The sequence below is a fragment of the Macaca mulatta genome, chromosome 2 (genome assembly GCF_049350105.2).
Source record: "Macaca mulatta isolate MMU2019108-1 chromosome 2, T2T-MMU8v2.0, whole genome shotgun sequence".
Classification (NCBI taxonomy): domain Eukaryota; kingdom Metazoa; phylum Chordata; class Mammalia; order Primates; family Cercopithecidae; genus Macaca; species Macaca mulatta.
Genome location: NC_133407.1, coordinates 45,763,824 through 45,778,259, shown reverse-complemented (window position 1 = coordinate 45,778,259; position 14,436 = coordinate 45,763,824). Strand labels below are relative to the sequence as shown.

The 14,436-nt window shown below is 36.4% G+C and overlaps 1 protein-coding gene and 1 non-coding gene across 4 annotated transcripts in view; both read right to left on the bottom strand.

The window, feature by feature from the left end:
• Positions 1 to 6,017: 6,017 nt before the first annotated feature.
• The window catches only part of TRPC1 (transient receptor potential cation channel subfamily C member 1), an 82,326-nt gene continuing 73,907 nt past the window's right edge, over positions 6,018 to 14,436 (bottom strand). For 2 of the 3 annotated variants that reach the window (XM_015131922.3, XM_015131924.3), the window contains 4 exons: positions 11,361 to 11,536; positions 9,705 to 9,906; positions 9,252 to 9,446; positions 6,018 to 7,871 (listed from right to left, as the gene is read on the bottom strand). In XM_015131922.3, the coding sequence (XP_014987408.1) occupies positions 7,644 to 7,871; positions 9,252 to 9,446; positions 9,705 to 9,906; positions 11,361 to 11,536 (801 nt within the window). In that variant the 3' untranslated portion in view covers positions 6,018 to 7,643. 3 annotated transcript variants of the gene reach the window in all.
• LOC114676555 (U7 small nuclear RNA) lies at positions 12,420 to 12,481 on the bottom strand. Its single transcript, XR_003727611.1, has one exon. It is a non-coding gene; the product is annotated as a U7 small nuclear RNA (small nuclear RNA).

Below are 14,436 nucleotides of genomic sequence, written 5' to 3'. Positions count from 1 at the left end.
AAGTCAACAATTGAGTTTAGAAGGCTAAAATTTGATTAGATATAAATGAAACATCTTTGCCTAAAGGATGTTCTTGTAGCATTCTAATACTAAGATTGGGTTAGATTTCGACAATGAGATGAAGCTTTTAAGTATAGAAACCTATTAAAATGTACAAGCTGAAAGCAAGACTTCATACATCTGATTAATTCATCTCATAAAAAAACTGATATTAATAGTAACATAATGCAGGTAAGAGCCTCCTGAGTGAAAAGGGAAAAGACTTGGATTCTCATTCACAGTGTGGCAATGGAATAACTTTAGTTTCCTTTTCTGTAACATGAAGTTGAATTGGATCCTTTCTGAGATCCCTTATGGTCTTAAATGGTTTCTGGATCCTTGAATATTCCTTTTTTTTTTTTTTTTTTTTTTTTTTTGGAGATGCAGTATCACTCTGCTGAACAGGCTGGAGTGCAATGGCGTGATCTCGGCTCACTGCATCCTCTGCCTCCCAGGTTGAAATTATTCTCCTCCTCAGCCTCCTGAGTAGCTGGGATTACAGCCGCACACCACCACGCCCAGCTAATGTTTCACTATGTTGGCCAGGCTGATCTCGAACTCCTGACCTCAGGTGATCCACCCCCCTCATCCTCCTAAAGTGCTGAGATTACAGGTGTGAGCCACCACGCCTGGCTGAATATTCAAATTGATAAGGAAAGAAAGTGGCACAGAAATGAAATTCACCAGTCTGCTCTAAACACTCTGGTCCCTTCTGGTCTGGTTGTTACTTTCTGAGGCTAACTCCCCCTTTCCTACGATGTTCACTACCTACCTGTCCATCCTCTTCCTCCAACTCTTGTTCATCTTGCTGTCTCTGCTTGACACTTGTCATAAAAGTTTTAAAAAAATTAGTCATTTAGAAAAGTAGGGACTTTAAGCTCTGTTTGCTGACCAAGATGAACCTACAATGAGAAGCTAATTCAAAAATGGAAAGCTTTTGGATATGTATTGACTGATAGGAAAAATAAATTGAATTCAGCATCTCAAGTCAGTCAGTATATAAACTTGGACAAATTACTCAAAATGTTAGTTTTCCTGTGTATTAAATTAGAAGGTTGAAGTAGAGAATCTGGGTTTTCTTTTAATCCAGTTTGAGAAAATAGGATCTGGAACACACAATTGTAACGAGTATTTAATAAACTAGATGTCATTCCTGTAATATTTACACTAATGGATAATGGCTAAATTTTCATTTAATAACTTTGTGACATTCAACACTAATACCATACTTAGAGTGAGGATACAGAAGAGAATGAGAGAACTGTTCCTTCCTGTGCCTAGTCTTGTTTTACAGCTTTTCAAAAGAAAGAGGCTGGGTGTAGTAGCACACTGCTGTGGTCCCAGCTACTTGGGAGGCCGAGGTAGGAGGTTCTCTTTAGCCCAAAAGTTGGAGGCTGTAGTGTGCTCTGATGGCCCCTGTGAATAGCCACTGTACTTCCAGCCTGGCAAATATTGTGAGACTCTGTCACTGGGGTCAGCGGGGGTGGGTGGGAGAAGAAGACATCTGCATTCAAGCAAACACAGAAAATATTGTGATTGCTTTTTCTGTTGAAATAAAAATGGAGGAAATGAATTTTAAAATGAGAAGCTGAATTACCTCACAGAATTAATTCAATTTCTGAATGAGTGAATGAGTTACTGAGGCAGCTTGTGTATTTTCCTCCTTAAAATTCTTAAAACAGCACTCAATCATTTTATCTTTCTTTTTTTTTTGAGACGGAGTTTCACTCTTGTTGCCCAGGCCGGAGTGCAATGGCGCAATCTTGGCTCACTGCAACCTCTGCCTCCCGGGTTCAAATGATTCTCCTGCCTCAGCCTCCTGAGTAGCTGGGATTACAGGCATGCACCACCACGCCCGGCTAATTTTGTATTTTTAGTAGAGACAGGGTTTCTCCATGCTGGTCACGCTGGTCTCAAACTTCCAACCTTAGGTGATCCACCTGCTTTGGCCTCCCAAAGTGCTGGGATCATAGGCGTGAGCCACTGTGCCTGGCCCATTTTATCTTTCAGTAAGAATAAATTTACCTAAAATTGAAGGATGGATTAAATAACCTTTCGTTTTTTTGTTTTTTGTTTTGAAACGGAGTCTCGCTCTGTGGCCCAGGCTGGAGTGCAGTGGCCGGATCTCAGCTCACTGCAAGCTCCGCCTCCCGGGTGTACGCCATTCTCCTGCCTCAGCCTCCCGAGTAGCTGGGACTACAGGCGCCCGCCACCTCGCCCAGCTAGTTTTTTGTATTTTTTAGTAGAGACGGGGTTTCACCGTGTTAGCCAGGATGGTCTCGACTCCTGACCTCGTGATCCGCCCGTCTCGGCCTCCCAAAGTGCTGGGATTACAGGTAAATAACCTTTCTAATGGGGAGAGAGAGAGGGAGAGATAATTTTCCAGATTGCTGGTAGCAGGATAAAAAAAAAGGAACTTACTTATCACATATTGGACTGGCTGGGATAGTCATTTTTTTTTTTTTTTTTAAATACATTTACCTCCTACACAAACCTGCTGTTTTGCCTCTTTTATTACTATACTTTAATTTATATCAGAAATCATGTCTCTTAAAGATTTTTGTTTTTGTTTTTTTGAGACGGAGTCTTGCTCTGTCGCCCAGGCTGGAGTGCAGTGGCACGATCTCCGCTCACTGCAAGCTCCGCCTCCTGGGTTCACGCCATTCTCCTACCTCAGCCTCCCGAGTAGCTGGGACTACAGGTGCCTGCCACCACACTCGGCTAATTTTTGTATCTTTAGTAGAGACGGGGTTTCACCGTGTGAGCCAGAATGGTCTTGATCTCCTGACCTTTTGATCCACCCGCCTCAGCCTCCCAAAGTGCTGGGATTACAGAAGATGGTTATTTTTAAAGCATCAACTAGCATATAAAATTTTTCCTAATTTATGTGTTGCATATCTGAAGTATTTATTTCAGTCAGTGGGTAGGGAGAGCAGAATAGGAAAACATAATATGAAATTGTCAAATGAAGAGAAGCACTGTAATGGGAAATTCTTCTAAGTGTATCTTTCAGAAACACAGCTTGTTTACGAATGGGGCTGTGATGCCAGAAAACTAATAAATTAACTTACAAATGAGAAATTCAGAGCAGTGATTATCCCTGATACTATTACTAGTTTCTTAGTGTAATCTGAATAAATAGACCCAGTTGGTTTACTCCCAGGACCTATACCCTCAATTTATTTGGTATTTTATACATGTATTTTCTGAGGAAAACAAAAATTTTGAAGTCTAAGGAATCAAACGAAGTTTTCTTTATCAGGTAGAAAAGAGATAATAAGTATTTATTAATAAGATTAAGAGCACTTCCGTTTTTATCATTTTAAGAAAGACTGTCAATGATTAGCAGTTGGTTTGCATCCCTCAAACAATTAATAACAACAACCTCTAGTTACTTTAAGGAAAGATGTTAAGCTTTGAAATCTGAACACATAACTAAATGATAAGCAACCTCGTCTTCATTGGGATTTCATGTGAGTAGAATCTCATTCTATTTTTTTAGTTACTAATATACAATGCTATTAGATTTCAATGCTAAAAACTATAAAACATTGCTAAGGGAAATTAAGGAAGACTTAATTAAATGAGAAGCTACATCATGTTGATAGTTTAGACAATACTGTTAAGATGTCAGTTCTTACCAAAGTGGTCTCTAGTTTGAAAGCAATTCCAATAAAAATCCCAAGTGTTTTTTTTTTTGTTTTTTTGTTTTTTGTTTTTTTTTTAGAAATTGATAGTTTCCAAAATTTAAATGAAAAATCATAGAACCCAAATAGCAAAAATGAATTTGAAAAAGTAATACAAAGTTATTCACCTTGGCATTTATTACTGTACCCCATTGTGCTGTGTGAGTGATGGGCTACCAACTTGCATATGCAAGCACCACTTTCTTTGGCAGTGGTAATGAATTGGAAGATTCCACTGCTATTTTCTTATTTATTTTAGTATGTTGTAGCATTATATTTTAGATTTTTTTGTCTTGTTTGTTAAGGCATAATTTCTATACATTAAAATTTACTCTTTTTAAGCATACAGTTTGATGAGTGTGCAGTCAGTTGTCTCCTAGACCACTAGACCCTGGTACTCAATGATCTGATTTCAGTTCCTATAGTTTTGTCTTTTCTAGAATGTCATCTAAATGGAACCATGCAGTATTGTAGCCTTTTGTGACTGGCTTCTTTCACTTACTTTAAAAATTCATCCATGCTATTGCATATATCAGCAGTTTGTTCCTGCGGTGGCTTTATAATGTATCAACTTGGCTAGGCCTAATTATATTTCCCAAAATTCCCTTCCTTGTATGCTTCCAGTTACAAGAGACATTTTAGCGCGAGACTGGAGAGCAGAAGTGAAGCAGTAGCTGTTTTGTTCTTGATGCGGGCACTTCTGCAGCTCACACGTGCTGTAACTTATCTGCTGGTTCACTTTGCTAATATGGGGCAGTAGCAAGGCCTACAGCTGACCCACCTTTCCTTGGATCCTCCTTCAGCTTCTCTGATTCCTGGGTCAAGTGAATGTTTAGCAACATACTTGCAAAAGCAAGTGGCAAAGGGCAACACTCCTCCAACAGGGTACCACATCATAAAGTTGGAGATGGGAGGAGTCACATGGGACTTGGTCTGTCTTCATGGGTTCCAGCTTGTCCCTGATCTCTCCCACTTGACATCCATCTTTTCTTCCCACCTGCCTACCCTGTGGACTTCCAGCTTTGCTCCGGCATTAGATGAAAAAACAGAGACTTACAGAGACTGCTTACCAACTCCAGCAATTGTGTAACGTCAGATCCCTGTAAACAAATCACTATACACACACATACATGTGTGCCTGCAAATATCCTAGTAGCTCTGTTTCTCTGTGACTGATACAATTCCTTTTTACTGCTGAATAAATTGTCATTGTATGGATGTACAATTTGCTGATCCAGTCACTAGTTAATGGACATTTGGTTGTTTTCAGTTTGACAGCATGAATACAGCTTCTAGAAATATTCACATACAGGTCTTTGTTTTGGCAGATTATTTCAAAACATGGCACAGTAGTCCCCCCTTATCCACAGGGGATATGTTCCAAGACCCCAGTGGATACCTGAAACCACAGATACTTCTGAGCCCAACTGCTGTTAACTGGAACACGCTTCTGTTCATACCATCTACCCACAAATTTAATGCCTTTTCCATCTTAACTAAGCACTTCCCACACTGTGGCTGTAACTTTTGCAGTTTCAGGTGTAACAGCAAAATTAGCACAATTTTTTTTTCTTTTTCACAATTTCCCAGGCAAAAGATTCGTTCTTACTGTAGATGTTACCATATGTACATTTTTTCTCTTTCCTGAAGTTCCTTAAGTCAAGAGCTTTCACCTTTTCACTTAAAGGAAGCAGGCTACAGCTTCTCGTTGGCGTATTCAAATTGCCTGCATCACAACTCTTGCACTGTGGGGCCATTATGAAGTAAAATTAGGGTTACATATAAAGCAAGGGTTACACAAGCAGTGGGATGCCATGGCAGTCGATCTGATAGCAGAGAATGATGCTAAGTGATTAAGTGGTGGATAGTCTATACTGTGAATATGCTGAACAAAGGGATGATTCATGCCCAGGCAGGATGGCATGAGATTTCATCATATGACTCAGAGCAGTGAACAACTTAGAACTTAAGAACTGTCTGAGCATGGAGGCTCACATTTGTAATCCCAGCAATTTGGGAGGCTGAGGCGGGAGGATTGCTTGAGCCCAGAAGTTCGAGGCTGCAGTGAGCTATCATCGTGCCACTGCAGAGAGAGTCTGGGCAAAGAGAGACCCTGTCTCTAAGAAATAAACAAAACCTCAAGACTTATTTCTGGAATTTTTCATTCAATATTTTTGGACTATGATTGCCTATGGGTAACTGAAACCATGGAAAGTGAAACTGCAGATAAAGGGGGACTACTGTATATCTAAAGTTTTAAAAATTGGTAATACAATAGACAGACTCCATCCATTTATCATCTAATGTCAAATTTTATTCACCTTTTTTCTTACACGATGCTGTCATTCAAAATGTACCTCATAGGCAACTCAACTCATGCATACAGTAGGCACTCTATAAATGTTTTAATATTAGGTATTTTTTAGAATGACTAAAAATCCAGATGTAAAATCCCAATTGGGAAGTGCATAATCCCATTGTAGACAAAATATATAACTTTACAATAAACATTTTTATAAGAATTTGCCCCAAAGAGGGAACACTTAAAATTTAGAAATTAAACAATAAAAATGCAAAAGCAAGATGAAACACAATACTAACCTATTTAGACAATGATCCCTGGATCGGTGGTGCTTACAGACCAAGGGTTACCTGCACCCTGTGGCGTAAGACCATCTGACATTCAGTTAAGAAGAGAATTATATACTTAATACCCTCTTAACTGGAAATGCTGCAAGAATATATAATAGCCTATGAAAACATTTTAGCTACATTCCTTTATGTGAACACACAAAAAATTTAAACACATATTTTATTCTTTAATTTTAAAAAACCAGTGATTTTCATCTTAAGCAGCAAGAATGATCCACAAATAAGTATGAAGTCACTTTTATAGAAGCTATGTTAAATTCTGGAAAGTACTTTGGGAGATAAGCTCAAGAACCTTAGTCCAAATATAAAACAAATCATTCCCAAATATAAAACAAATCATTCCATTAAACAGACTTCCTATGTTTTACAAAAACAAAACAGGTTGTGACTACATGTGATAAAGTGTCTCCTATCTTAAAACTATAAACATTCACTCCAACTTGAAAAAAAATAGGACTATTATGATATGAAAAAATTCAACCAAATGTCGACAAGTAGCTACGCAAACTTATAAACATAATTGAATGCTCTAGCTAAAAAATAAAACATCTACTGACTATATTTTTCAAAAACTATATAATTCTATAAAAATTTAAATATGTGGACTAACTACATGAATACATGGAAATGTATATATAAAATATTAAGTGAAAAAAATGTTAAAAATATAAAGTGATTATAACCATGTAAAAGTAAATATATTACAATAACAAAAACTGAAGTGAATTTAAATTGAAAGACATAAATAGATTCAAATATTAGGGTTTTTTCTTTGTTGCTTAAGATTATAACAAAATACAAAAGAAAAAAATAGACTATTATTTTAGATAAAGTTATACTCCTAAACAATAAATACTGAACTATACGTGAACTCCTAAAACAGAGATATTTAAACCATAACTTCTATATTTCAAGTGTATCCTATGAAGGAGATCAGCCCACATTTGCTGATCTTCATTTTATAACTGCCCCTCTAAAACATAAAAAGAAAACATTTTAAAACACTAAGTGAGAAAACCAAGCAGCATGCTAACAAAATCTATCTACTTAATCTGTTTTGCTTTTGCAAAAAGCCACTAACAGAAGGTTTTAAAAAACTAATTCAATATACATACTTTACATAACATATTTATGCTATAAATATTTTAAAGAATGGCTTTTACATAATTATTTCAATATATATCTCATTAATTTCATTGCAAGTTATGCAATATAGTCTTTTGGATCTGTTATTGAAAATTACTCTCTTCATGATTTAGAAAATGGTTAATTTCTTGGATAAAACATAGCATATTTAGAAGTCCGAAAGCCTAGTAAATCTCTTATTTCATTTCGGAATTTTGACAGATCTTGACGCAGTTCATTTAGATTTTCCACAGTTGCCTGATCTGTACTTTGCATTTTCTGTCTCATGGAAGTCAAGTAACGATGCACTAGGCAGCACATCACTTTTTGATAGTTTTCATCTCTCTTCTGTTTCAAATTTCTCCATTCCTTCAAAACAACAATATGATACTAAGGATATGCAGAAACAATATTTAAATGAGGTAGAGTTCAAAAATATATTCACAGACACAAACACATCTTTAAATGCTTTATTAGACTACAGTTTTGCTACTACATGGTATAATATTCAACACTTGTTTAAAACAAATATAGCCTGCATATTAGTTTAATAAATTTAATTTTATGCTTATTTTGATTGAAAAAAATTAGTCTTAGGAATCCTTAGTTTATAGCAGGGATTGGCAAACTACAACCCACAGGCCAAATATGGTCCATATCCTGACTTTACAGCCTGTGAGCTAAGAATAGATTTTACAGATGAACATTTATCATCAATTGATAATAACACTAATTTTAAACTCTAGTTAAGTGAAAATTTATCCCCTCCCAAAAGGAATTCCATTCTTTTCATTAGTAGATCTGTATTTTAAAAATTATTACTGTTATTGTTATATTTTGAATTTTATCCATAAAAGTTTTGTGAAAATTTGTTTTCTCTCTTATTGTATCACTGCTTACACAGTATCTCGATTTTGTCTCAGCCTGAAAAGTGTAAACTATTTACTATCTGGACCTTTACAGAAAAAATGTCCCAACCCCTGGTTTATAGTAACATATATTGAATTATTGATGTATTGAATGGCTTTCAAGAAGAACCAGAAAAATATGAGCTGATTCTAGTAGTCATTCTTTAGCTACAGTGACAGAATAGGTATTTCGAATATTTCCCATGTTTTAAAACTATGAGATGAAATTTTATATATTGGAGGAATCTGAAAAGTAAAAAAAAAATCTCAGTACTGTCTCTCATTCTTAATAATTATATGTATGTGTGTGTATACACACACACACACACACACACACACACACACACACACATTTGTTTGTTTCGAGGTGGAGTCTCGCTCTGTCACCCAGGCTGGAGTGCAGTAGCTTGATCCTGGCTCACTGCAACTTCCACCTCCTGGGTTCAAGTGAACCTACTGCCTTAGCCTCCTGAGTAGCTGGGACAACAGGCATGCACCACCACACCCGGCTAATTTTTGTGTTTTTAGTAGAGACAGGGTTTCACCATGTTGGCCAGGATGGTCTCGAACTCCTGACCTCAAGTGATGTGCTTGCCTCAGCCTCCCAAAGTGCTGGGATTACAAGCGTGAGCTACCGCGCCCAGCCCTCTCACTCTCAATAGTATTTATTGAATCCTTACTTTATGTTGGATGCAATGCCATACATTAGGGAACACAGCAGTGAAAAAAGTCAGTCACAGCCCCAGCCCTTAAGGAACTTGCATACTTCTGCTTTAAGAAATATCTGAGATTAGGAATTGTTAAAACTTTTATGTTGCCATTCAAGCTTCTAATTTCTTACCTTTAAACTGTTTTGCCGTTTGACCTTGCCTTTTGATGTATGAGAGCAAATCCACTTACTGAGGCTACTAATCATATAGCAGATAGTCTTTGGTGAAGGAATGATGTTGAAAGGTGGAGGTAACGTACATTTATCATCAAAGTAGCTAAGCCATAACTTCGCTCGAGCAAACTTCCATTCTTTGTCTTCATGATTCTATATAAAAGGCAAATTAAAAAGCAAAGTAGAATAGGAACACACACACAAATATGGGGGATGTTTCCACACCTTGTAGAAAAAATTTTGTTCAACATTTGCAATTATTATACATTACTTACATTTTAAAAATCTATAGTTAACTTTAAAATACTATTTTTCAATTCTTATAATCTTATAATCTTTGGCTGTCTTATCTATTGTATGCACTTAGTATGGTCTGAGGAGAATATAAAGTTTTTAAAAGAATGAACTTACTGCTATCAACTGAAAGCTTTTATGAAGCATTGCCACCAGCAGTTTGGTAAGCACAATCACAACCACCACATTGTATGTACCAACAATGACAGCTCCCACAAAGGACTGCAGTTCTTCTCCATAGCTAAATCTTGTGACAAAGATTGCCACATGCGCTAAGGAGAAAATATACCAGAACAAAGCAAAGCAGGTGCCAATGAACCTGTAAAGACAATTGCATTTCTGTTTAAAAGGCAATTAAAGAAATTAGCAAAAACGAATAATTTGTTTATATCAAAATTATTTAAATAAAACACTGATAATCCATGAACAATTCTTTATTTTAAAATGATGTTGATTTCCACAGTACAGATATGTCTTACTTTAAACAAAGAGACAGGCCCTAAGAAGATAAATTATTCATAACTCTTTAACCCCTTGCTGCCTTTCTGTCTGTTCTCAACAAGGCAGCCTATATGATTTGTTAATATCTAATTAGATTTTGTCACACCTCTGCTCAAAACCTTCAAATAACTCAATTTCAATAACTCAAAATCCTTACAAGGGCAAAAAGGTCCTACATGATCCCCATTACCTTTCTGACTTCATTTCCTACAACTCCCCCTCCAATTCAACACATTTGCATCTACACTGCCTGCCTGGCATTTTCTTGAACATGCCAGTCATGCTCCTACCTCTGGACACTGGCCTTTGCTGTTCTCTCTCTCTGTAAATGCGCTTCCCCCAGAAATCTTCTTCATGGCTTGCTCCTTTACCAGTTTTAGATCCTCACATGAATGCTATCTCTTCTGGGGCATTCCTTAGCTCCTTAGCTAAAACTGAACTCTGACACACAGATGCTCTTTAGCTCATGCTTTATTTGTCTTTGTAGCCCCGACCACTGTGTAACATAATAAGTATTTTACTCCTCTTTTTATTGCCTGTATCACCTCCCTAGAATGTTAAGCTTCATCAGGATAGTTTTGTTTACTAATGCTTCATTTGCTCAGCACTTAGAGCATTGTCTGGTATATAGTAAAGGCTACACTGACACTCATTAATCTTATTCTTTACATAAGATGACACACAAAATAACTAAAGAATAGTTGACACATAATAGGAACATGACAAATGTGTCCTTCCACACCCCTTCTCCATTGTTTTATTTAAAAATGAGGGGAGGTATTTTGTTTACCTCAAAACAGGGTGTTCAAATCCTTATGATACATTAGAGAAAAAAATGTTCATGAAGTTCTAATGATTCTCAATTCCAATGACCTCTTAAAAAGTGTTGAAGCTGTGAGTGTTTTTGGCTGTAACAATGACTGAGAGTTGCTACTGACATTTAATACCTGAAGGACAGAGATGCTGAACATCTTGCAATATATGGGACTGACAAAGAATTGCTCAAAATGCTAAGAGCACGCAAAATGCCAATAATTCCTCTGTTAAGATAGACTGCAGTAGGGAAGACAAGGTAATAACTTGGACCCACTGTTTAAGATTCTGTATGTAAAGATTACTATAGTGACTCATGAAAAATAAGTATTTATTAAAGTTTATGAACATTAATAAGGAATTTCTTAAAATTTGAAGTTCTATTTCTATAGATACTAATTCATATAGAAGATGGTTAAAAGACAAATATATTTACTAAAACATTTAAAAGACACTCACGAATGGAAGGTATCATTGCTTTGCTGTTCACAGAAGATGCCTACACAGTCTTTCTGCTCCTTTGAAGTATATCCTTTATCATACAGTTGTGTCAGTCCAATTGTGAAAGAAAACAAAACAAGAAGAAACATCCCAAGAAATTTTCCAAAATCTTGTAACATCTGTCCCATTGAAATCTGTGGAATATATTACACAGGTATTCATTAAGATTATCAGAAAAACAAAATATTAAATATAAATGACCCAGCAACAAAAGGAAGACAAACACATAATCCACAGGCCACCCCTTCTATTGCGTCTGGTTGAGATAGACCAGCATTTTAAAAACATTGAAAATCCAGCTGCCTAACAAAAAGTCATTTTAATCATACCAACACTATCATTGTTTAGAAGGCATGTTCTTGAACCTGGATCAGGTTTTCAGAGGACATTGTTGCTATGGAGATAGAGGCAGAGATACGGAGATTTAAGAAAAGGCTGAATTTGCAAGGGATAAAAGGAAAATACCCTGCTCAAACTTAAAGAGAAATAAATGCTTATATTTACATAGCTTCTTAAATTTTACAAATATAAAATCATTATGGGGCAAAGTATTTCACCTGACTTTTGAAACCAGTTCCTAAAATCAGCATTTCCTCCTACGGGACTGCCCTAATTTCTTTTGCTGAGGTGACAGACTTTCTTTCACTTTGGGTCCATTTTAAGAAAATACTATGTGTGCAAGCCAAATGAGGGTGTCCAGTATTAGTAGTGAGTATGTTTTGTAGTTTAGACATGTATAGTGCATATAGAAGCTTTAATCCTAATTTCATTCTCCTTCAAAATTTAGATTAGGTACTTTTCATAAATTCTTAGTTTTTAAATTGGCATATAAATTTGGGGAATAATGTGATAGTACTTTTTTGACCCAGCAATTCTATCCCTAGAAATTTAACCAGTAGATAGAAGTACACAAAGATGCGTGTATATACAAGGATTTACACTGCAGCATTGTTAGAGGTAGCAAAAAAATTTTAGAAAATCCTCAATATTGTTTTTAGTTTTTATTTTTTTTGGGGGGGGGACTTTCCTGCAAAAACCAGAAAGCCTGCTAGACAAATTCTAAAAGAGCTATAACATTACTCAACATTGTTTTTAAAAAGAATGAAGAACATCTACATGTGCTAGCATACAAAGATGGCTGTAAGACAGTAAGTTCCAAAAGCAGGGTGTAAAACTGTATGTATATGTGGAACGGCTCCCATTTCTATTTTGTTAAAGGATAGACAAGATACATATTTTAATATAGATCTGATTTAATATGCATAGGAAATTTCTGGAAGTTTACACAAGAAATTGTTAACTATGTTTATGGAAGTATATATAACTAAGGGTATAGAAGGCAGACTTTTTTTTTTTTTTAAAGACAGAGACTCTGTTGCCCAGGCTTGAATGCAGTGGCGCGATCTTGACTTACTACAAACCTCTGCCTCCCAGGTTCAAGCGATTCTCCTACCTCAGCCTCCCAAGTAGCTGGGATTACAGATGCCTACCACCACGCCTGGCTAAGTTTTTGTATTTTTAGTAGAGATGGGGTTTCACTATATTGGCCAGAATGGTCTCGAATTCCTGGCCTCAAGTGATCTGCCCACCTCAGCTTCCCAAAGTGTCGGGATTACAGGCGTGAGCCACCGTGCCTGGCCTCATTATTTTTGATATACAAAAATTAGTGTTTTGAAACAACCCTTCCTCAAATTTAATAGGTCAAATTTATATAATTAATTACATCAAAGTTCAAATAAAATTCCTAATTGGCCCAAGTCTGCCAGCATAGCACATCCCTGCTTTCAGTGATACAAAATGGTAGCCACAGGCAATTGGCCAGATGCTTCCAGCCCACTAAAGTGGACCAGCTATTTAAGCAGAAGAGGTGAATTTAAATTCTTAGGCATGCCACAAGCTAGTAACCCAGACTCTGCCAGAGTGGAGAGATCCAATATGCCTGACTTGTGCTTTTGACTAGACCATGCGGTACTTTTCAAGGCCTATGCTTCCCTCACTTGGCCCCCTTATAAAATTCTGACACAAGAAGCGGGGGACATTTAGAATCAGAAAACTCAAAATATGTAAGAAGGAGAAGAAATGCATTTTCCTCTTAATTAATGACAGCTTTATTGGATCACCTTGAGAAAGAAAAGCATCCATTCAGATTGTGGTTGCTTAGAATAAAGCTATACCATCTCAGTAGAGAACTCAGTAGAGAACTCAATCCCTTATGACAATAAGAATACAGTAACTGCTTTTGATAACTACAGAAAAGATCACCTTGAGGAAAGTCTGGACACTGTAAGCTTACAGGTAAATCAGGTTTTCCAATAGTGACCATGTATGATATAATTTTAATTTTAAAACATGTAGTCAAAGTAGTTTTAATTTAACATGTTTTAAATAAATGTAATCGAGTTCAATATCAAGGTAAAAAATTCTGAATGAGAACACCACAAACTTCATGACTTGCTTAAATTTTAAATTTAAAAAGAAATTTTTAAGAGACAGAGTTTTACTCTGTTGTCCAGGCTGGAGTATGGTGGTGCAATCATGACTCACTATAGCCTTGACCTCCTAGGCTTGAGCCATCCTCCCCACTCAAGCCTCATGAGAAACTAGGCGCATACCACCATGCCCAGATAATTTTTAAAATTTTTTTGTAGACAAGGTCTTGCTGTTTTGCCCAGGCTGGTCTTGAACTCTTGGCCTCAAGCTATCCTCCCGCCTCAGCCTCCCAAAGTGCTGCAATTAGAAGTGTGTTCCACCATGCCTGGCCTGACTTGTTGTTTAATAGCATGATATTGGTTCTTATACAAGAAGAACTAAAAGTAGAACAGTGGATGCCACTTAGGTGAATACTGGCTTGAAGATACTAACCAAATATTCATGTGAGAGGCAAATATTAAAAACAGTAAATTTATTTTACATTGAGAGATTATAAGGTTTATGTATTTGTAAAAGTAATACTAATGCTTTCTCAAATATTTTTAAAAACTATTTGGCAGTTTAACTTAAGAAATATGAAAACTTGTGAAATGAAAAGAGAAAG